The sequence below is a fragment of the Rhinopithecus roxellana genome, chromosome 15, assembly GCF_007565055.1.
Source record: "Rhinopithecus roxellana isolate Shanxi Qingling chromosome 15, ASM756505v1, whole genome shotgun sequence".
In the NCBI taxonomy this organism is placed as follows: Eukaryota; Metazoa; Chordata; class Mammalia; order Primates; family Cercopithecidae; genus Rhinopithecus; species Rhinopithecus roxellana.
Genome location: NC_044563.1, coordinates 38376403 through 38401742, shown reverse-complemented (window position 1 = coordinate 38401742; position 25340 = coordinate 38376403). Strand labels below are relative to the sequence as shown.

General features: G+C 36.7%; 1 protein-coding gene across 2 annotated transcripts in view; it reads right to left on the bottom strand.

Annotated features, from left to right (window-relative positions):
* SLC36A4 (solute carrier family 36 member 4) overlaps positions 1–24995 on the bottom strand; it is a 53362-nt gene extending 28367 nt beyond the window's left edge. The window contains exons 1-6 of one of the 2 annotated variants that reach the window (XM_010357361.2): positions 24782–24995; positions 13806–13929; positions 12565–12655; positions 10971–11059; positions 9848–9943; positions 8958–9042 (exon numbers count right to left, since the gene is read on the bottom strand). In XM_010357361.2, coding sequence (XP_010355663.1) covers positions 8958–9042; positions 9848–9943; positions 10971–11059; positions 12565–12655; positions 13806–13929; positions 24782–24836 — 540 coding nt within the window. In that variant the 5' untranslated portion in view covers positions 24837–24995. The remainder of the gene's footprint in view (positions 1–8957; positions 9043–9847; positions 9944–10970; positions 11060–12564; positions 12656–13805; positions 13930–24781) is intronic. The other variant, XM_010357362.2, reaches the window with a different exon arrangement.
* Between the last annotated feature and the right edge of the window lie 345 nt (positions 24996–25340).

Below are 25340 nucleotides of genomic sequence, written 5' to 3'. Positions count from 1 at the left end.
TAGTCACAATACATATGAGGGAACACCTGTGTCTGATGGTTTAGATTACAGATTTTTCTGCGAGAAACTGTGTATTAAGAAGCTAATTATTTGCAAATATCTAGTAAAAGATAGAAGAAATAGTTTAAAAGTAGAATATTTTGAAAAAAAAAAAATAAAACGAGGGTAGAAAGAAAAACTACAGAATTTATTGGGACTCTCAGACGCAGACAGCATCTAAAGTACTCTCCTGGCTAAAACTGTCAGCAGTTACAACACTAATCTCTTGATACCATTCCCTTTTTTAAAAACATTTTATTATTTTATTTTTCCATACATTATTGGGGTACAGGTGGTAGTTACATGAGTAAGTTCTTTACTGGTGATTTGTGAGATCCTGGTGCACCCATCAACAAAGCAGTATACACTACACCATATTTGTTGTCTTTTATCCCTTGTCCCCTCCCACTCTTCCCCCCAAGTCCCCAAAGTCCACTGTATCATTCTTATGCCTTTGTGTCCTCATAGCTTAGCTCCCACGTATCAGTGAGAACATACAATGTTTGGTTTTCCATTCCTGAGTTACTTCACTTAGAATAATAGTCTCCAATCTCATCCAGGTCATTGCAAATGCTATTAATTCACTCCTTTTTATGGCTGAGTAGTACTCCATCATACATATATATGATAGATATATATATGATGATATATATATTACAGTTTCTTTATCCACTCATTGACTGCTGGGCATTTGAGCTGCTTCCAGAACTCTGCAATTGTTAATTGTGCTGCTATAAACATGCATGTGCAAGTATCTTTTTCAAATAATGACTTATTTTCCTCTGGGTAGATACCCAGTAGTGGGAATGCTGGATATAATGGTAGTTCTACTTTCAGTTCTTTAAGGAATCTCTACACTGTTTTCCATAGTGGCTGTACTAGTTTACATTCCCACCAGAAGTATAGAAGTGTTTCCTGATCACTGCGTCCACACAAACATCTACATTTTTAATGTTTTGATTATGGCCATTATGCAGGAGTAAGGTGGTATCGCATTGTGGTTTTGATTTGCATTTCCCTGATCATTAGTGATGTTGAGCATTTTTTCATATGTTTGTCGGCCATTTGTATATCTTCTTTTGAGAACTGTCTATTCATGTCCTTAGCCCAGTTTTTGATGCAGCTGTTTTCTTCCCGATTTGTTTGCGTTCGTTGTAGATTCTGGATATTAGTCCTTTGTCAGATGTATAGATTGTGAAGATTTTCTCCCACTCTGTGGGTTGTCTGTCTACTGACTGTTCCTTTTGCTGTGCAAAAGCTCTTTAGTTTCATTAGGTCCCAGCTATTTTATCTTTGTTTTTATTGCATTTGCTTTTGGGTTTTTGGTCATGAAATCCTTGCGTAAGCCAATGTTTAGAAGGGTTTGTTCAATGTTATCTTCCAGACTTTTTATACTTTCAGGTCTTAAGTCCTTAATCCATCTTGCGCTGATTTTTGTATAAGGTGATGGATGAAGATCCAGTTTCATTCTCCTACATGTGGCTAGCCAATTATCCTAGCACCATATGTTGAAAAGGGTGTCCTTTCCCCACTTTTTGTTTTTGTTTGCTTTGTTGAAGATCAGTTGACCATAAGTATTTGGCTTTATTTCTGGGTTCTCTATTCTGTTCCATTGGTCTATACGCCTATTTTTATACCAGTACCACACTCTTTTGATGACTATGACTTTATAGTATAGTTCAAAATCAGGTAGTGTGATGCCTCCAGATTTGTTATTCTTGCTTAGTCTTGCTTTGGCTATGCAGGCTCTTTTTTAGCTCCATATGAATTTTAGAATTGTTTTTTCTAACTCTGTGAAGAATGGTGGTGGTATTTTGATGGGGATTGCATTGAATTTGTAGACTGCTTTTGGCAGTATGGTCATTTTCACAATATTGATTCTACCCATCCACATATATGGGATATGCTTCCATTTGTTTTTGTTTTCTATGATTTCTTTCAGCAGTGTTTTGTAGTTTTCCTTGTAGAGGTCTTTTGATTCTTTGGTTAGTTATATTCCTAAGTAGTTTAATTTTTTTTTTTTTGCTTAAATTACAATTTTTATTTTACATTATTTTATTGTTCCTCATAGGTTAGCTCAGACTGAGGGAGAGAGGTTGGAACAACAAATACTTGGAGTGATAACTGTGTCAGGTGCTATCCTGTGTGTTTGTGGGTCTTTTGTTTTGCTTTGTTTTTTTTTTTTTTTTTTTTTTTTTTTTAATTATACTTTAAGTTCTAGGGTACATGTGTACAACGTGGAGGCTTGTTGCATATGCATATATGTGGCACATTGGTGTGCTAAACCCATTAACTCATCATTTACATTAGGTATATCTCCTAATGTTATCCCTCCCCACTCCCCCAACCCCACGACAGGCCCCGGTGTGTGATGTTCCCTACCCTGTGTCCAAGTGTTCTTACTGTTCAATTCCCACCTACAAGTGAGAACATGCGGTGTTTGGCTTTCTGTCCTTGCAATAGTTTGCTCAGAATGATGGTTTCCAGCTTCATCCATGTCCTTATAAAGGACACGAACTCATCTTTTTTTATGGCTGCATAGTATTCCATGGTGTATTTGTGACACATTTTCTTAATCCAGTCTATCACTGATGGACATTAGGGTGGGTTCCAAGTCTTTGCTATTGTGAATAGCGCCGCAATAAACATATGTGTGCATGTGTCTTTATAGCAATGATTTCTAATCCTTTGGGTATATACCCAGTGATGGGATGGCTGGGTCACATGGCATTTCTAGTTCTAGATCCTTCAGGAATTGCCACACTGTCTTCCACAATGGTTGAACTAGTTTACAGTCCCACCAACAGTGTAAAAGTGTTCCTATTTCTTCACATCCTCTCCAGCACATGTTGTTTCCTGACTTTTTAATGATCGTCATTCTAACTGGGGTGAGACAGTATCTCATTGTGGTTTTGATACGCATTTCTTTGATGACCAGTGATGATGAGCATTTTTTCATGTGCCTGTTGGCTGCATAAACGTCTTCTTTTGAGAAATCCCTGTTCATATCCTTCACCAACTTTCTGATGGGTTTGATTTTTTCTGGTCAATTTGTTTAAGTTCTTTGTAGATTCTGGATATTAGCCCTTTGTTAGATGGGTAGATTGTAAAAACTTTCTCCCATTCTGTAGGTTGCCTGTTCACTCTGATGGTAGTTTCTTTTGTTCTGCAGAAGCTCTTTAGTTTAATTAGATCCCGTTTGTCAATTCTTGCTTTTGTTGCCATTGGTGTTTTAGTGCTTTTGGTGTTTTAGTCATGAAGTCCTTGCCCATGCCTATGGCCTGAATGGTACTGTCTAGGTTTTCTTCTAGGGTTTTTATGGTTTTAGGTCTAACATTTAATCCTTTAATCCATCTTGAGTTAATTTTTGTATGAAGTGTAAGGAAGGGATCCAGTTTCAGCTTTCTATACATGACTAGCCAATTTTCCCAGCACCATTTATTAAATAGCGAATCCTTTCCCCATTTCTTGTTTTTGCCAGGTTTGTCAAAGATCTGATAGTTGTAGATGTCTGGTATTATTTCTGAGGGCTATGTTCTGTTCCATTGGTCTATAGCTCTGTTTTGGTACCAGTACCATGCTGTTTTGGTTACTGTAGCCTTGTACTATAGTTTGAAGTCAGGTAGCATGATGCCTCCAGCTTTGTTCTTTTGGCTTAGGATTGTCTTGCAATGCAGGCTCTTTTTTGGTCCCATATGAACTTTAAAGTATTTTTTTCCAATTCTGTGAAGAATGTCATTGGTAGCTTGATGGGGACGGCATTGAATCTATAAATTACCTTGGGCAGTATGGCCATTTTCATGATATTGATTCTTCCTATCCATGAGCATGGAATGTTCTTCCATTTGTTTGTGTCCTCTTTTATTTCACTGAGCAGTGGTTTGTAGTTCTCCTTGAAGAGGTCCTTCACATTACTTGTAAGTTGGATTCCTAGGTATTTTATTCTCTTTGAAGCAACTGTGAATGAGAGTTCACTCATGATTTGGCTGTCTGTGTTTTTGTTATTGGTGTATAGGAATGCCTGCCTGTGATTTTTGTACATTTATTTTGTATCCTGAGACTGCTGAAGTTGCTTATCAGCTTAAGGAGATTTTGTTCTTAAACAAAGAGGTTTTCTAAATATACAATCATGTCATCTGCAAACAGGGACAATTTGACTTACTCTTTTCCTAATTGAATACCCTTTCTTTCTTTCTCCTGCCTGATTACCCTGACTAGAACTTCCAACACTATGTTGAATAGGAGTGGTGAGAGAGGGCATCCCTGTCTTGTGCCAGTTTTCAGAGGGAATGCTTCCAGTTTTTCCCCATTCAGTGTGATACTGGCTGTAGGTTTGTCGTAAATAGCTCTTACTATTTTGAGGTACATCCCAGAGGTACAAAGAGGAGCTGCTACTATTCCTTCTGAACTCATTGTGGTTTTGATTTGCATTTCTCTGGTGGTCTAGTGGTGACAAAATCTCTCTGCATTTTCTTGTCTGTAAAGGATTTTATTTCTCCTTCACTTATGAAGCTTGGTTTGTCTGGATATGAAATTTTGGGTTGAATATTCTTTTCTTTAAGAATGTTGAATACAGGCTCCCACTCTCTTCTGGCTTGTAGAGTTTCTGCCGAAAGATCCACTGTTCGTCTGATGGGCTTCCCTTTGTGGATAAGCCGACCTTTCTCTCTGGCTGCCCTTAATATTTTTTCCTTCATTTCAACTTTGGTGAATCTGACAATTATGTGTCTTGGAGTTGCTCTTCTCGAGGAGTACCTTTGTGGTGTTCTCTGTATTTCCTGAATTTGAATGTTGGCCTGCCTTGCTAGGTTGGGGAAGTTCTCCTGGATAATATCCTGAAGTGTTTTCCAATTTGGTTCCATTCTCCTTGTCACTTTCAGGTACACTAATCAGACGTAGATTTGGTCTTTTCACATAGTCCAATATTTCTTGGAGGCTTTGTTCATTTCTTTTTACTCTTTTTTCTCTAAACTTCTCTTCTCACTTCATTTCGTTCATTTGATCTTCAATCACTGATACCCTTTCTTCCACTTGATCAAATAGGCTACTGAAGCTTGTGCATGCATCATGTAGTTCCCATGCCATGGTTTTCAGCTCCATCAGGTCATTTAGGGTCTTCTCTACACTATTTATTCTAGTTAGCCATTTGTCTAATCTTTTCTCAAGGTTTTTTTAGCTTCTTTGTGATGGGTTCAAACATCCTCCTTTAGCTCGGAGAAGTTTGTTATTACCGATCGTCTGAAGCCTTCTTCTCTCAACTCGTCAATTCTCCATCCAGCTTTGTTCCGTTGCTGGCAAGGAGCTGCATTCCTTTGGTCTTTGATGATGGTAACGTACAGATGGGGTTTTGGTATCGATGTCCTTTCCGTTCGTTAGATGTCCTTCAACAGTCAGGACCCTCAGCTGCAGGTCTGCTGGAGTTTACTGGAGGTCCACTCCAGACCCTGTTTGCCTGGGTATCACCAGCAGAGGCTGCAGAACAGCAAATATTGCAGAACGGCAGATGTTGCTGCCTGATCCTTCCTCTGGAAACTTCGTCTCAGAGGGGCACCCGGCTGTATGAGGTGTCAGTCAGCCCCCACTGGGAGGTATCTCCCAGTTAGGCTACTCGGGGGTCAGGGACCCACTTGAGGAGGCAGTCTGTCCATTCTCAGATCTCAAACTCCGTGCTCGGAGAACCACTACTCTCTTCAAAGCTGTCAGATGGGGACGTTTAAGTCTGCAGAAGTTTCTGCTGCCTTTTGTTCAGCTATGCCCTGCCCCCAGAGGTGCAGTCTACAGAGGCAGGCAGCCCTCCTTGACCTGCAGTTGGCTTCACCCAGTTTGAGCTTCCCCGCTGCTTTGTTTACCTACTCAAGCCTCAGCAATGGTGGACGCCCCTCCCCCAGCCTTGCTGCCACCTTGCAGTTCGATCTCAGACTGCTGTGCTAGCAGTGAGCAAGGCTCTGTGGGCGTGGGACCCTCCAAGCCATGCATGGGATATAATCTCCTAGTGTGCCATTTGCTAAGACATTGGAAAAGCACAGCATTAGGATGAGAGTGTCCCGATTTTCCAGGTACCATCTGTCATGGCTTCCCTTGGCTAGGAAAGGGAATTTCCCAATACCCTGTGCTTCCTAGGTGAGGCAATGCCCTGCCCTGCTTTGGCTCACACTCCATGGGCTGCATCCACTGTCCGACAAGCCCCAGTGAGATGAACCCAGTACCTCAGTTGGAAATGCAGAAATCACCTGTCTTCTGCGTCGCTCACACTGGGAGCTGTAGACTAGAGCTGTTCCTATTCAGCCATCTTGGAACCAGAGAGTAGTTTAATTTTTTTTGCAGCTTTTGTAAAAGGAAAAGGGGTTGAGTTCCAGATTTGATTCTCCACTTGGTCACTGCTGGTTTATAAGAAGAGCTACTGATTTGTGTACATTAATCTTATATCCAGAAACTTTGCTGAATTATTTTATCAGTCACGGGACATACCATAATGTAATAAAAGCCATCTATGACAAACCCACAGCCAACATAATACTGAATGGGGAAAAGTTTAAAGCATTCCCTCTGAGAACTGGGGCAAGACAAGGATGCCCACTCTCACCACTCCTCTTCAACATAGTACTGGAAGTCCTAGCCACAGCAATCAGACAAGAGAAAGAAATAAAGGGCATCCAAATTGGTAAAGAGGAAGTCAAACTGTCCCTGTTTGTTGATGATATGATCGCTTACCTTGAAAACCCTAAGGACACCATTCCTTTTATAGACACAGGAAAATGGGCTGTGAAAGTGAGAAACCAAGCTAAAACAATCATGTAGGTGCTGAAAGAGAAAAGTTGACAGAGAAAATGGGAAAAATGGGTCTTTGCACAGGGTAGGAGCAAGAAAAGTAGCAGAGACCATCACTGCGGAAATCAAACAAAAGGATTAAACCCTTTCAGTCCAGAAAGTTTTACTGACACTTGTGCAATCAACCAGGTACAGTACTAGGTCTGAGAAATAAAGACATGAAAAAGGTATAATCTCTCCCAGTGCAGGGAGTTCATTTTCCTTCAGAGCCAATAACCATATTGGGTACTGATAAGCCAGGCACTCTTAGATGCTAGTTTACAGTGATGAACACAAGGGATATGGGAGTCCCTTCCTTCATGGGGCTTGCTGTCTACTGGTGAAAAATAACTTGTAAATTAACTTCAGTACAGCATGATCAAGGCTATTTTTAAAAGTGACACAGAAGGCTGGGCGCGGTGGCTCAAGCCTGTAATCCCAGCACTTTGGGAGGCCGAGACGGGCGGATCACGAGGTCAGGAGATCGAGACCATCCTGGCTAACACGGTGAAACCCCATCTCTACTAAAAAATACAAACAACTAGCTGGGCGAGGTGGCGGGCACCTGTAGTCCCAGCTACTCGGGAGGCTGAGGCAGGAGAATGGCATAAACCCGGGAGGCGGAGCTTGCAGTGAGCTGAGATCCGGCCACTGCACTCCAGCCTGAGTGACAGAGCGAGACTCCGTTTCAAAAAAAAAAAAAAAAGTGACACAGAAGCCACGAGAAAAACCAATAAATTCTAGCAAGAGATAAAGAAAAGGAAAGCATGGAAGGAACAGTTAAGAAAGGTTTCACAGAACGAGCGACATTTAAGTTTCCAGACATTTAAGGTTCCAGATATAAACAAAACTTTTCTAGATGCTGAGACATGGTACGCTGGAAAGAAAACTGACCAGAAATCCAAGCCCCAATTCCTAACTAGCTATGAATTCTTTTATAAAAGAGGGTTTGACTCAATGACTTCTTCCAACACAAAAATCTAAGTGAATGGGTCAAATACAGCATATAGGGATAGTCTAAATCAGAGGTTAAAAAACTACTGTCTGTAGGCCACCTATATTTGCAAATAAAATTTTACCTAAATACAGCCATATCTATTAGTTTACATATTGTTGCCTATGGTTGAACTGAATAGTTACAACAGAGACTATATGGCCTGCAAAGCAGAAAATACTTATTATCTGGCCCTCTATAGAAACAGTTTGCCAATTCTCAGTGAAATGAAGCATGGTCTATACTTAGAAAAGAGAGTCAAATACACACAAATGCACAAGAACCTACACAAACATAAGTTCTTTAGAAAACATACTTCATCATTTTGCATAAAAATATCTAGAAGACAATCCTATATATTACTATGTAAAATGTTTACTGTACCATGGACATGTGGATCATTAATAAACATTACTGATTAAAATAATGATTAAAGAAGAGCAGAGGATAATGTACGAATAATGATACCAGTCATAAAGAAAAGTGCTTTATAGTATTGTTTTGATGGAGGGATTTTTTATTTTAGTGCTTTCCACATTTGTCCAAATACACTGTCAATCTCTTCCAAGACTGCACACCACTTCTTCTTAAAGCAAACCTTCATAATATGAGAAAGTTTCTGAAAGAACTACAGAAAGCTGTTCATTTTTGGACACAGTATCTTTTTACACAATGGCTATAATTACTGGATTTTAATAATCAATGCTCACTATTTTTATTTGACTTTTTTTAGGCTACTGGCTAAAGCCTTATATAGTTCTTTATAGAATGTCAATGTAAAGAATATGCTTCCAAAGCATCTCTGTATATGCTTTTGAGATCTAAGTTTCACGTAGCTAAGAAATCATATTCTGATCTGAGAAATCATATTCTGATCTGTCATATTCTGATCTGAGAAAACAAGCATTATCAGTATTATAGCAAAACAGTAAAATCAACAATTACAGCAGAAATCCAAATTGCAAGAAAAAAAGACTAAAGGAAAATCTGTAAAGGAAGATCATTTATGAAAGGGAACACATTTTCAAATTCAACCATGGCTTCCACAGAAGAAATATGAAGCCACAACTAGGGCTTTAGAAGAAAATGATTTCACTAACTGAAGAAAAATACTCACTTGTTTCACATTTTCAGCTAAGAAGACAATATAAACACTACAGAATCCCAGCTGTGTTATCACCAGAAAAAAGTCAACCACACTCCTGAAAAAAGATATCCACAAATAAGCATCCATAAGGCTACTGAAATGTCAATATATTTTATTTCTCTTTTCAAAAGTTTTAAAACATTTTATTATAGCATATATTCTCCTACTCAGCATATCAGGAACTCTGAGCAGCTCATACCAAATCTAACTTCCTGAAAATCTCCAGAAAGGCCATACTTAACTATAAACTACTCTACTAACACTGTTCTTCTTTTAATTCCCATCTCACATGTCGTCTGTACAACAGGTAGCCCTTTGCTGACTGCTTATGTTTCCTTATTTTTCTAGTCCTGTATTCATCTGACTTTGATTAGGCAGAGCCACCAATAATAAAGTTACATTTAAATAACAAGACAATAAAATAAGGTTATGCTAAAATATATCCATACTTCAGATAAGCATGTAACTAAATACTACAACTTCATTTGAAATAATGAGACTACAACATTTTTCTTGTTTTCCTTTATTTAAAAAATTAATGAACATGATTATGTCATTATTTGAGCAGGTCATGCTTTATAAATACCATTTTATTTCATCTACCATAATGATCCTGTGAAATGGGTATTACTATAAACTCATTTCATAGTGAGAAAACCAAACCACAATGATAAATAATTTGATCAAGGTCAGAAAACTGAAAAACGGTCAAGTTCAGATTAGAACCCAAGTCTGTTTAAGGGTTACATATGTCTATTTTCCAGCTTTATCATATTTTTATTTATATATCTTTTTAGATTAAAATACTAAAATTAATATAATTTTAACAATCACATATTAATAACAGAGTAAGTACTTACCGTCCCCACGCTGCTTGCTTCTGAAGACAACTCCAAGGACTCACTTCCATAGCAAAGCTCACGGTGTCACTATAACCTAATGTTGACTTTTTAAACCTGTAATTTAATGACATACATACAAAGGAAAAAAGAAAAATTTTAAGTTGGTCCATAAAACCACCTCTTTAAATAAACATAAAATAAATAGGAATTAATAAATGCAAGGCTATGCACTGACAGATGAGTTATCAAAATGTTAAGATCTTCATATTTTTAAAGCACGCCTCATAAAGTTTTAAAAGTTTAAATCTGTCCTTTTTACCAGTATATTAATTTTATCTACTGCTAAAGTTTATGTAACTTTAGCACATAACTTACAACTTTTAACTTAAATTTGTGCTTTATTAATTTAAATATTTCAAATGCCTAAAACGTCAACTACATTATTCATGTCTAAATTATTCCATTCTTAGAATAGCATTAATTAATAATACATCTGTGCAAGGCTGCACAATACATTTTCACATAAACTATCTCATTTAATCTTCCCATGAGGTAGTTATTATTTCTCCATTATCTCTTTTTTTTTCCCAAGTATACATTGTTATATAAAGCTCATAAATGATTTGCCCAAAGTTTTAACAGTATGTAATAACAACAAAAGAGAGTCAAGATTTGACATCAGGCTACTAGAATACATATGGTCTACTGTCCAGTAGAAGTATTTCATGATACAAAAATGAAGAAAAATAATATTATGTTGTTGACTCTCTACTAACCCATACATCGGCAGAGAGCACCAAAGGCATTATAATCAAAACAGAATTACTAACACATTGAAGACCATTATGCTATAGCTAAAAGTCACACCACTGTCTCCATTGCCGCTATATATCTTTTCTAATTTTTTCCATTTATACTGAGAAACCATACTATTTCACTAATAAGGCTACCTTTTAAAAATAAATAGATTCTAACCAGATTTAAATCATATGAAATGCTACCCTCTTCCATATTCATTACCTTAGATGTATCTATATCAGAGCTTAAAGCAAATACAAAGCACAGTAGAATATAAGACTATCTGATGCTCTAAATAAAAAGATAGCTTTAAAATAAATAGGCTTAACAAATCCACATTTACCTCAGACACAGAAAGTGACTGCAACGTACCAATATGTGCATACAGTGAACAGAAATAATTCCGATAAACACAAGGCTGATTGGTCCAAGCTATGGGGAAAAAAATGTATAAGGTTTAAATATTTAACAGAAATTGAGTAATCTCATAAGCAATGAATCAATGGATTTTTCATGTGCACTGAATAAATATCTGTTGGGCAAAATGATTAGTCATTGCATAAGGGAAAACTAATAAACTTGATGCAGAAAGAATTTCGAGTAATATTTAAGACAACAATGTATAATTCCATCTTATTAGCTACTCAAACCTACGAATACGGAGCATAGACAACAAAGTAGGATAGAACACAAGATCATATTGAATATCAGATGGCAAGTCTACAACTATCAATGACCCACCGTTATAATTATACACAACCATGCATCATTATTGAAATCCCTAAAAAGCACAATGTCAAACGGAGACTGCGAGCAATTTACTTCTACAGACTGCTTGTTGGGTACTTACTATGTGTCAGAAACCATGCTTAGAAAATAATTACTTCAAAAAGTAGTAAATAAAATATTTCAAATATTTATTTACTAAAATTAAAGAGATGCTAATAATTATCAAGATACAACCAAAATACTGCCAAAGTTTATTTTTATAATCAAAAGTTTTTATCATCTAAATTGGGGGAAAAAACAGTCAAATGCAGAGATAGTTAAAACTGTTTTTAGAAACTGGTCTATTCAAAAAAGGTTAAATACGATTTTATTACATCATAAATGGGTTTCTCCCCTAACAAAGATCTCTGTAATTATAATAATTACAATAGCTGCCTCTAACAATGCTTTACATGTTGGTTTTTAAAAGTTATTGTTATTATTTTTCTTTTTTTTTGAGACAGAGTCTCGCTCTGTCACCCAGGCTGGAGTGCAGTGGCGCGATTTCGGCTCACTGTAAACTCCACCTCCTGGTTTCACACCATTCTCCTGCCTCAGCCTCCCGAGTAGCTGGGACTACAGGCGTCTGCCACCCCACTCGGCTAATTTTTTGTATTTTTCAGTAGAGACGGGGTTTCACCGTTTTAGCCAGGATGGTCTCAATCTTCTGACCTCGTGATCCACCCACCTCGGCCTCCCAGAGTGCTGGGATTACAGGCATGAGCCACCACACCCGATCAACTTTTCTTAACTGTTATTTAAATTCTGAAAACTGTATATTTGACTCTAAAAAACTATACAATGTCACATTACCAATAATCTGATCTATAAATATATTTGTTGCTATGATTACACTGCTAAATTCAATTCCTGAAAATCCAAAATAATAATAAGATATAACTATACCTGGAAAAATCAAAGACTGTTTTAGGTTTGTGGCTTTACTTGGCTAAATATTACAAATAAGTAATGAAGTAGAAATGAATAAAGTAATTAGTATTTTTTGTTAGGTATCATTATCACAGTTGACACAATTTTTTCAAGACAACATCTAAATGATCATCTAAACGTCACCTTACCAGGTTATATTTGACTAGGTCAGACATTAGGCTGCTATAAATGAGACTGATAACTGTATCTTAACTGGTGATTACAAAGATAAGTCTTACCACTATGCCTGCATTTTTTATTGCCAATGGAAGTCCTAAAAGGCCAGTTCCAATATTTCCTTTAAGAAGGTGCATAAGAGTTTGTACAAATCTGAAAAGTAAAAGTTGTAAGACTTAAATATTTTAGAACAAAATCTATTATAACACGATCATGGTTTTAGTACTAGATGGGAACTGAAAATTAATCTAGGCAAGGAACCAAATAACATTTCCATCCCACCACTGGGCTAGAAGTCATACTTGGTTCAAGTCCTATCTTTGCTAATTAAAAGCAGAATAACAAGAGTTATTGTGGATATTAAATGAGATAGCTAAGTGAAATATCTGCCAAACAAGATAGTAAAAAATTAAATTAAAAAAGGCTAAAGGCATCTCTTTACAGTGTGGTTTTGTACACAGTAAAGCAATAAATTTTTTTTAAAAAGTAATTTTCTCATAAGATATTTTGCTGCTATGATTTTCAAAACAATGTTGAGTATCTGACTAGTAACAAAGCAATGTATTGACACTACCTATGTAACCATGACACTAAACATATTTGATCTATGATTGTCAACCTAAGAAGTTAATTTAAAAAAATACAAGTTTAAAAACTATATGCATCAACAGGTAAGATAAACATTAATTAATTTTTAGATACTATGAATTCCCTAAGGGATTTGACCTAAAAGTAGTTTCCAGAGGCATCTGAAGGAAGTCTCTTCACCAGGAAGAAATAAGTTGAAACAAAAATGAAGAGCAAAAAGTTTAAACTTATGAAACAAAAATGTTTACCTAAATATTTTTTCAGTTTATATTCTTCTTTTCTGATCAATTGCGTATTACTTTGCTTAACCATTAAACTATCATTAGAATGAGAAGTTACTCGAATCTATTAATGATGACAAAATGTCAAAAAAGGTTTCCTTTCCTACCTCCATGACTTTGTTTCAGCATAAAGAAGCATTTACTACCTCCTGATCATTTCAGACATCACTTCTCTTAACATTCCTGTTCCACTTAATCAGATCTCCCTTCTTTCAAGATCCCTAGCATTTGTTACGCATTGTCACTGCAGTAATTCCTATACACTGCTCTGTGATCTAAATGCATTTCTTTCCCAAACAGACTATAAACTCATTGAAGGTGGAGATATGTCTTATATTTGTGTCTTGTAATGTAACAGAATGTCTTCCCTGCAGAAGATTACAAAATACATACTGAATTAAAAGAAAAGGAGACTTATAAACCATAACACTTACGAAATGCCCTCTTGATCATCAAGTTGGTAATGCTTCTGAACAGGCAGAAGCTCTTGCTCATGTTCTTCATCTGATGTCCCATCAAAATTCTGCTCATTTATCAAAGGCCTCATTACATCCATCTCTTTAAAAAAGAAAAACAAAGTACTTCACTATTGCTTAAAAAATTTGGATAAAGCTGGTATAAATGAATTTTAAAATATTAGGAAATACTATTTGTACTCATCTTTACTATTTCCATCCAAAGTTAGTTCATACTAATACCCTGAGTTTTAGTACATTTAAAAAGAAGCAACTAAATTTATTTGCTGGATATGCTGTTTGGAATATGCAGTGCAAGGTGAAAGCTTAAGTATTCAATGCAAAACTTTTTCTGCATTATCCATAAGAGATTTATAGTAAATGATCATAGAATTACACCATGAGAAATGTGAATGATCAAATATATTTTCATCTCTGCTTAGCTTCGAATCATACTGTACAGGTATATAGTAATCACATTTTTAAATACTTGAAGAAAATTACAAAGTCATTCCAATATTTAAAATTTCAGTATCAAAATTTGCCCTTTGCCACTTTTTCAGTGTGTATTTCCTGAGAACAAGAATATTCTCTTAAATATTCCTATTAAGTTATCAAATTCAGGTTAACATTGATGTAATACTTTATTTAAACTACATTCCATATTCCACTTTCATCAGTTATACCAACAAATTCCTTTTAGCAATTTTTTCCTCCATCCAGGATTATATATTACATTTAATTGAATTGTTCTAGTGGTTTCTTTGCCATTATATTTTTTAGACGCCTTTAATCATCTTTTTTCTTACTTAATTTTTTACTATCTTGTTTGACTGTTTTAAGTGGTACTCTCTGACTTCTACTTATTACCTATACCACAATTAATAATTTAATTCTACTTTTTCCTTTCTCTGTTCCTTATTTTCTCATTTTTAGTTGTATTCTTTCTACTTTGACAATACATAGGGATGTTTTTCATACTGTTCTTCAAACTGTGTCTCTACTCATTTCTTAGACCTATAGCTGCAATCAATATCAATATTCACTATCAGTTCTCTGCCAAAGTTTCCTCAATCATCCCTTGGCTGGAAGACCTTCTTATAAAGTATGCATCAGAATGGCCTGTAGGGCTTGCTAAAACACACAATGATGGACTCCATCCCAAAGTTTCTCACTCAGCAAGTCTGGGGTGGGCCCGAAAATATGCATTTCTAATAAGTTCCCCAGTGCTGCTGATGTTGCTGGTCTGGGGACCACACTTTGAGGACCACTGCTCTAACTGATTCCTCAGGACGGTCTCCTGGGCACGGTATTCCCTGAGTTTTTACATGTTTCAAACTGTTTTTCTTTATAGACTGGATACTTGAAGAACAACTAGATATAAAATCCTTGGCTCACACTTTCTTTCCTTGAGTTTCTTGAAAATGCTGCTCCACGTTTGCCTTGCTTTTATATGCTACTTTTGAGAAGTCTGATGGCAGACTAATTTTCTCAGCCATTAAGTAACTTGTTCTTTTTCCTAGAGGTCCTGAAGATATTTTGTCTTTAAAGTCTAATAACTTTACCACAAATCTTGGGGTTGATCATGCTAAGTCAGTTTTCCCAGGGACACAGTGGGCCCCTTTTGAGATGTTGATTTAGGTTTTTTCTTATTTCTACTATGAAGTTTTCTTGGATAATAGCTTTAAATATGTATTTGGTTCAAATACTACTTCTTTAGCTATTTCAATTACATGCATGTTGGATCTTCTTTGCCTGTCTTCCATTCAACCACTTTATATCTCTGACCATTCTGGTATCCGTCTTTACCTCATTTTCATTCATATGTATCTTAAGTGACACATTAAATTTTCATTTCAATACATTCTCCCTTATATCCTTTTTTGTTATACTCTATACAGAATAAATTGGTACTCTTATAAAACCATCACATTAGTTTCCCAGGGCTCTCATAATCAAGTACTACAAGATAATTTATTGCCTCAAAGTTCTAGAAAATATTAGTCTGAAAAAGTGTTGGGAGGGTTGGTTCTAAAGGCTGGGACGGAAAGCTCTGTTCCAGGTAGGCCTCTCTCCTTGGTTTATGGACAGTCATCTTCAAGTTCACATGACATTCTCTCTGTGTTTAAATTTCCCCTTTTTATAAGGACACCAGTCATATTGGATTAGGGGCCCAGCCTACTCCAGCATAACCTCATCTTTTTTTTTTTTTTAGACAGAGTTTCGCTCTTGTTGACCAGGCTGGAGTACAATGGCACGATCTTGGCTCGCTGCAACCTCCACCCCCCAAGTTCAAGCAATTCTCCTGCCTCTGCCTCCAGAGTAGCTGGGATTACAGGCATGTACCACCACGTTCAGCTAATTTTTGTATTTTTAGTAGAGACAGGGTTTCACCATGTTGGTCATGCTGGTCTTGAACTCCTAATCTCAGGTGATCCATCTGCCTCGGCCTCCCAAAGTGCTGGGATTACAGGCATAAGCCACCGCTCCTGGCCATGGTTTCATCTTAGCTAATTACAGCTACAATGACCCTATTTCTAAATAAGGTCACATCCTGAGGTATGCAGCACTATGACTACATATAAATTGAGGAGCAGGGAGACTACTTAATCCATAACCATCATTATTAGTTGTATGAACATCAGTTTCAACCACTAATATGTTAATATTTTTATTTCTAAATATACTCCACTGCCCTTGCTGACTAGAGTTCATTTGCTTTTATTCATTTAGCTTATCTAAATTATCAGTTATTTGAACTTTCTGATTTCTTTCTGTCAGGAAGTGTGCAGCATGTTCTGTGCTGTACTAAGTACACTCTCTGTCCTCAATAAAGATAGTTATCACTACCAATATTTCAAAAACTGAACAATCTGTTATTTAAAGCACACTGCCCAAGAGATCACAGCAGTAAGGAAAGTACGGAAAATGGTAAGTTTTTTCATATCTTTAACAACAATATGAACTGCAAATAATAAGTTTATTTGTAATGGCATTATCGAAGAGTTTATTTTTCATATCCTTTTAGATAAACCTGGAAATCTAGAATTGTTAAAATTACCTATAAATACTAGTTTTGTAATTCACAGAATTAAGTTTTTAAAAATAGTATTATAATGTTCAGAATCCCAAGTAAAAATTAGTTGGGGCCTCAGTTACTCTGAACAAACTTCTCACATTGTTTAGCAGCTGTCATATTTATTTAACTGTGTTCAACAGTGTGATCCCTATGGTTACACTTTCCCTTACTTCTTAAAGTCATGAATTTTCAGTGTTATATTGTCTAGAAAACATTAAACATGACTTACTGTGAAAAACAGCTTTTCATATATATATTTGCTTTAAAGTCATCTCATCCTTCACATTTAAAACCTTAACAAAAATTTGATTATTCCTGCGTACAAAAAATGCAGACAGGTAGTAGGAATAAGATCTAATGTTCTGTAGCACAATAGGGCAACTGTAGTTAACAATAATTTGTTATGTATTTCAAAATAACTAGAGAAATGGATTTGAAATCTTCCCAACACATACTAAAAAAGGATAAATATTTGAGATGATGGATATCCCAATTATCCTGATTTGATCATTACATATTGTACATTTATATCAAAATATCTCATGTACTCCACAAATACGTACAATTATTATGTGCCCACAAAAAAATTTGTAACTGAATTATTCCAGGAAACTCCTCTAACTCTCTTACAATGAGATTAAAGTAAGTTAATTAAAGATAAATATACTTCTTAATAGTGTTAGGAATTTAAGAAGTACATATTTACTATTTTGATTCTACCATTAAAGAACCATGCAATGTGACGTTATTAGCTAAGTTCTAACTATGTGCTTAAATATTCTTTTTTATTGAGACAGAGTCTCACTCTCTCATCCAGACTGGAGTGCAATGGCGTGGTCTTGGCTCACTGCATCTGAAAAATCTCTAAGACTTTCCCTCCAGCTTTAGTCTACATAGGGAGCTAACATTACATACTAAAAAACGTGTATCTGTTAAACTAAGAAAAGGTAAAGCAATCAGGTTTTAAGACTGAGCATATCAACTTGAATGATATAAAATAGCTCTTGAATCTAAAGAGTAAATTGAAAGACACCTAACTAGAAATATCTAGGAAATACTTAGTACCCAAGAAGTTGCATCTTTAAATGGTAATAGCCTATATATACCTAGATCTCTGAACATTAGATTTATTAATAAAGAGTCAATTAGTCATTTATAACTTTTAGAAGTTCCAGGTAATACTAAATATAAAATGCTAAATTGCATTTTTGTTTCCAATTTAGGTATACAATATAGAAAAATGCAGTAATATTATTTTCTTACACTTAACTCTTAGTTTTTTAGGAGAGCTTTTAGCACTGGCATTGGTCACAAGGCTGAGTGGGACATTCCAGGCTTGAATACAATTGCATGCTTGAGAAACTTTAGGTTGGTGTAATGTCACTGAAACTGAAGGTAAATGTGTATGGCAGAAGATTAAGCTGGAAAGCTTGATAAGTTTTCAAATCAGTGTTGTCGAGAATCGCACCCCTTTCCTATGGAAGGTTTCTGGCTCAGATTCAAGAAAGACAGCACCCATCACTACCACCATATCCTTCCCTTGGTTATTTCACACCGTGATGTCAGATGAAAAGCAGTGAGGTATGAGGTAAAGAATTAGCATTTATACTCTCTCTGGGAACTTCCTGTGGAACTCCTGGAAAGACATATATAGGAAAGTGGTTACCAGGAGTTGTTTTTCCTGGCACAACAGCCTCCCATGGCTTACCTTTAGTTTGTTAGTGAAAAGAATGTCAAAGACTATGATGGCTTTTATGCACATCAACATTACAGGCAAACACATTATGGAAGCTGATGCAAAGAGGAATAAGCCCTTCCACAAAATTTACTGGTTTCTGGCCCTTCTCAAAAACCCCTTTTAATAGACTGTCATCTTCACTAATATCCACTAACAACAGTTCCTCAACACAAAAGCTCTCTGCCTCATAACTGAATGTATTCAATTAAAGAGATTACAAGGGATTCCTATTCAATTTCACAAATATTAATGAGGCCCTAATATACGTTAAACACCATTAGATGCTGAGAATAATTACTAAAACTCAAAAAAAAAAAAAAAATCCTGCCTTCATAGAGCTCAAATTCTAGTGAAGGAAAGAGACAATAAAATAATAAGTAAAACAGAGATAAGTTAGATAGTGTTAAGTGCTAAGGAGAAACACAAGGATTGAGACAGAGAGCCTCTAATTTTGGATAGACAGCCAAAGAAGTCCCGAAGAAGGAGCAGGAGTGAGCAGCGTCCATATCCTGTGGGAGGGAGAGTAATCTAGGCAGCAGGAACAAAGGCAAAGGCCCTCAGGATGGGAGTCTGGTGTGTTTAAGGAACAAGGAGGGCAGAGTAGAGCAGCTAGAGAGGAATGAGTGCAGGGGAGGAGTAGGAGATGAGATCAGATCAGATGTGACAGAAGGCAGACTGTACACAGCCTTGTAGACCATTCCATGTGACATGAAAAGCCACTAGAGCAGTGCCTTCCAATAGAAATGCAATGTAACATACATGTAAATTTATATTTAATTTATATTTATATTTAATTTTTAATTTAATTTAAATTTAAATTAATTTAAATTTAATATTTAATTTTTATTTAAATTTAATTTTTATTTATATCTAATATAAAATATTTATAATAAAAATGTAAATTTATATTAAATATTTACATTTTGTTATAAATATTTTATTGTAAGTATTAAATATTTACATTTATATATAAATGTAAATTTATATATAAATATAAATGTAAATTTATAGTACACAAATATACACTTTTCCAGTAAGTTTTTTACAAAAAAAAAGGAACAGGAAATTAATTTTAATATTTTATTTAACTTGATTATCTAAAATATCATTTCAACATGTAATCAACAGTAAAAGATTAAGATATTTTAGATTTTATTTTTCATACTAAGTCTTTGAAATCCAGCATGTATTTTACACTTGCAACATATTTCAGCTTGAACACACCATATTTCAAGTGCTCAACAACCATATAACTAATGGCTATTGTACTGGACAGCACAGCACTAGAGAGTTTTGGGCTTTGGAGTGATATCTGATTTACATTTTAACCAGATTCCTCTGGGCCTATTTTCTCATCTGTACAATGAAAATAATAACTTCTATTACACAGGGGTTTTGTGATGTCATCACAAATGATAATGTATATGAAATTATTATATACATTATATATGTTACATAGAATATGAAGAATGAAATAACGTATATGAGCGTAGGGCCTAGACCTTGGCACATAAATAAGTAATCAATAAACACTTTTTTTCCTCTTCCTCCATATATTAGAAGCATATTAAGCTGTATAGGATTTTTAAATGCCAATCTTTGACAAAAATTAGAAATAATTTAATAATTAATACTTCTGAGCATTTATGAGCTATAAACTGCTGTAAGATTGAGTATGCAAAGATGGGCAAAACATGTTATACCTGCCAGAAGGAAATAAGACTAGTAAGGGAGATAAACACTCAACAACTCAACATAGTAAACAGAGTTAAGAATATATGAAATAAAAACTGACACCCCAAAGGAATTAAAGATTATACAACCCAATTTACATCATACATAATGTCTATTATGTTCCCAATGTTTTGTTGTAATTTTTAGTTAAGTACTAAATTGGGCAGCTCTGGAAAATGCTGTGATTATTATTGTAAAAATTAATGATGTCTTATAAACTAAAACACTATTAAGGAATACATGTGCTACCGATTTACAAGTGGAAAAATTATAGATAAATAAGAAACACTAGCTTGATTCAATATTATACAACATTTATTATACACAATATATCTGATGTTAGGTGTATTACAGAGTATACCATAGGGATACATTAATGGAGCATACAAATGGAGCATTCTTAAATTAGGCAGGGCTTGTATGCTGTCTTATTTGGCAAGAAAATTGTTTGAATCTCAATTTTCAAGCCTAAAACCAACGTAAATTTCAAGTTGTAGACAGAATGTTCTAAAATAACATTAATTTAGCAATATCCTAGGTATTAAAGTCTTAAAAATGTTTATTTCTTTCACCTAGTAATTCTACTTCTGGCAAGCTAGTGTATGCAGAAGAGGATTTTGCACAAGAATGTTCATTAAAACATTATTGATGTTGAAAATTGGAAAACAAACTAAATGTGTGGCAATCAGAAAATTACTAAATTAAGGCAGTCACTTTATGAAGTATTGCACTGACATTATGGTGCAATACTGAGGTCTGAGTAAAACAGGGAACACTGTATCATATGCGAAGTGGGAAAAAGCTGAATATTTGCAATAGGATTCCAATCATGTTTTTAAAAATTAAGTAGAAATCAGGGAAAGTAAATATAACAAAATGTAAACAAATTTACCAGAATATAGATGGACAATTGGATCATTAGTGCACTTTTCCTTCTCTGGAAAATGTTAAAAAAAAAAAAAAAAGAAAAGCAGTTGTAGCAAACTTGCATTACTTTCATAATAAAATTTAAAAATCACTTGTATTTTGGCAATAGACAAACTAAAAGAAAATAGAAATAGTTTCATTTTTAAAAATAACATAATATTGTCACCTGAATCTATAAACTACTCTCTAGATATAAAATAAGAACCGTAACTATTTTGTTCATTTCTGAGGTGGAAGAAATATATACAGCAAGAAACTTTCCGGAGGGCCCCATGGGCTATGAAATAAAGTGCAGACCTTAAGCTATTCACATACCTTACGAGAACCTGTATCTTAACATCTCTACCAGTGCTTTTTACATAAATACCCATTTTTGGAAATTCTTTTTTTAAATTAAATAACACTTGGTCATTGTAGAAAATCAGAAAATATATAAACAACATTTTTGAAATTAAAAATTACTTCATTACCCAGAAATTACTACTGTTAACATTTTAGAGTACATGTTCACAGGCGCACACCCACATACACACAAAAAACTCTCATATCTTCTCAATCTGTTTCCTATCTTTAAATACTATTCATATGCTGATAACATCGAAACTTACATTTCCAGACCAGACCTTTCACTAATGCTAGACATAAATCCAATTGCCTACTTGACATCTGCACTTTGATATCTAATGGACATCTCAAACTTAACATGCCCCAAACTGAACTGGTCTTCACCAGCAAGCCTGCTATTCCTGCAACTTTACCCATTTGTATTAGTTATCTATTGCTGTATAACAATTTATGGCTACTGTCAGGAGCCCTCAGTTCTGTGCAACACGGAGCTTTCCTTACAGCCGCTTGAGTCTCCTTGCAACATGACAGCTAGCTTTCCTTCAAGTGAATGATTCAAAAAGAGAAAGCAAGGAGGAAGGTACAATGCACTTTATTATCTAGTATTGAAGTCATACATCATCACTTCTACCAAAATCTTTCATTAGACACAAGTTACTAAGTCCAGCCCCCACTCGAAGGGAAGAAAATTAAGTTTCTCCTACTTAAGAGAGAAACATCAAAGAATCTGTAGGTATATTACAAAACCACCATAATATCCCAGTTAATAACAATTTCATTATTCTAGATACTCTGGAGTCTTCCTTGTCTCCTCCGTTTTACTCTCTAACCCTCATCCACTCTCAGGAAATTACACTGGTTCTTTCAAAATATACCTAGAGGCTAACTATGTCTCTTCACCTCCACTGCCACTGCCATACTGCTCTGAACGACACCCACATCTTTCCTGAATTACTGAAATATTCTCCTGCTTTTACTTTTGCCCCCTTACAGTTTATTCTTCACATGGCAGTCAACGCAATCCTTTTAAAACAAGGCAGATCATGACATTCCTCTGTTCAAACCCTGCACTGGTCCCTGCTTCCCTCAGGGTAAAAGTCACAGTCTACAAGACCCTACATAATTTGGCCTCATCGCTACCTCCATCACTCTGCTTCAGCCACTTTGGTCTCCTTGCTATTCCTTTATTCTTTCCGCCTGGAATAGTCTTTCCCCAGATATCCATTTGGCTAATTTCCTTACCTCTTCCAAGTCTTTACTCAAACTGCACCTTTTCAATAAGGCTCATCCCAACCATTTTATAAAATACTGCAAACTGCCTAGCCCCCACCCTCATTCCTGATTTCCCTTACCCTGCTCTTGTTTTCCATAGCACTTTTCACCTAACATACTACATAATTAACTGGTTATTGTCTTTACTGCGTACTCTCTGCTTCCCCTTACTAAATACAAGCTCCATAAGAACAGGGATTTTTATCTGTTTTGCTCACGATGTATCTCAAGTGCGTAGGGGAAGCTCAATGAATATGTGTTGAATTAATGAATACATAAAACTTAAAAAAACGGAAATAATTTGAAACTTTTTTTTCAGTTAAAGAAAATGTACATGGTGAACATCTTTCCATATCACTTTTAATGGTTAGGCAGTATACAACTATACCACAATTTAACCAATTTCATTTCATTGTACTTTAGTTAACAGCTTTTCTCTATATACTATAATGAAAACCTCTTGATACAGGTATTTGTTACATTACTTATTTCCTCTGGAAATATTCAGAAGGAGAATTGCTGGGTCAAAGGATATGTACATTTTTAAGGATAACTGTATTATCCCTTTCCTGCCAGCAATGCATGAGAATACCCACTTCTCCATATCCTCACTAAGACAGGTTGTTAATGAATTTAAAACAGGCAAACCTGAGTTCACATTTGGGTTCTGCCATTAATAAGCTTAAAATTACTGTATCTATAAAATGGAGATCATAATAGCACCTATCCCAAATGCTGTGAGGGTTAAAGACAAGGCATTGGCAAAGCACTTAGCACAGTGTTTGCACACAGTAAGCATGCAATAAAATGTTAAGTTTATTGTTTCTACTATTATGGCCTGAAAAAAATTCCACTGCAAAGTGCCCTGCAAGCTATTAGAGGAATAAAACTTATAAGTTACTTAGAATACGGCATTTTTAAAAGTTCAACCGTTTTCTTGAAGATTACATTTAGATTTAATCTTTTAATTACATTTAATCAGCATCGAATGAAAAATACTTCCAAGAACAGTACATGTAACTGGCAGAGTGATCATTTTACCACCCTAATCCCTACTTTTTTGTTTTGGACAGCGGGAAACCATAAACAAACACGCCCTGTCGCCAAGAAACAGGATCGAAGGAAAGCAGGAAAACAAACTTTGCCAAGTGAGCAAGCTACAGGTATCTCCTGTTCGTTCTGGTCAGCACGACCTGTTCGAAACTCTGGGATAACAAGGGGTAAAATGAAGATTCATCTGGAGATTCCGAAAAGGGCTGCAGCATTTGAAAAGCAGAACAATGATAACTTCCTTAAAGCATCATTGGGAAAAAAACTGTGAAAGTCGCGGCGCAGGCTCTCGCGTCTTCGACGTGTACACACAGGGCCCCGCCCCACTCAACACACACACTCAAGCACACGCGCGCGCGCGCAAACACACACACACACACACACACACACACACACATTTTAACGCCCTATTGAGGCCTGGGCTTCGTCTGACCAAGCTCTCGGGGTCAGATAACCGGTTCCTTTGCGGACGCTGACCACGGGGTCAGTTAGCAATCAGGCCTCAACTCATTCCAGCTTCCTGGGGAGGTCTGTTTGCTGGGTTTAAATTAGAACCCGTGCTAGTCCCACAACCTCAAGAGCGCGCGCGCGCACACACACACACACACACACCGCCCACTCGGCCACACACAGACACACACACCGCCCACTCGGCCCCACGTCTTTCCCTGTGGAACCCGGATGCGGATGGGCGGGGGGGCAGGGTCCGCCTCCTCGCGGCCGTGGCAGAGCGCGGGGCCCCGAGAGGTGTGGGCGCACCCGACCCCCGCCTACGTCAGCCCAGGGTCCCTGCCCAGGCACAACACCGACCTAGCTCCTCGCACCCCGCCGCCCCGGCCGTCGCCGGCGTCGCCGCCGCTTCCATCTCTCGCGGGTCTCCAGGACGCCGCCGCCCGGATGCTCACTCTCCCGCCGCTGCGTGGCCGGCGTCAGGCCCAGGCCTACCTCCCTTGCCCGGAGGGACCAGCGCCTGGCGCTCGCCTCCCTGCCCCGGCGCTCTCTACCCGCGCGGCGAGGAGCATGCGCAGTGGGGCAGCCCGGCTCGGCGGGTACTGCCGGCGAGGGGCGGGAGGGGCCGAAGACCCGAGGACTGCAGCAAGGCCGGGTTGGGTAACCCGAGAGGAGGATTGGGTAACCTGAGATCTGCGACGGTGGGACCTTAGAGCTGGTGGAGCCCTGGGTCCATAGCTCCCTGGGGGTTTTTAAAGATGACCGCGAACTTAAATTTGGGGCGCCTGTCCGTATGCAAGGCGTTAAGCGTTCTGTAAGTCACCTTGGAGAATGCGAAGAAGGACGAGATTTGTCTCCTACCCATGTTGAGGTTCTGACTACTCTGGTTATTCGTGTCCCTGTTTCTATAGTTAGAGTT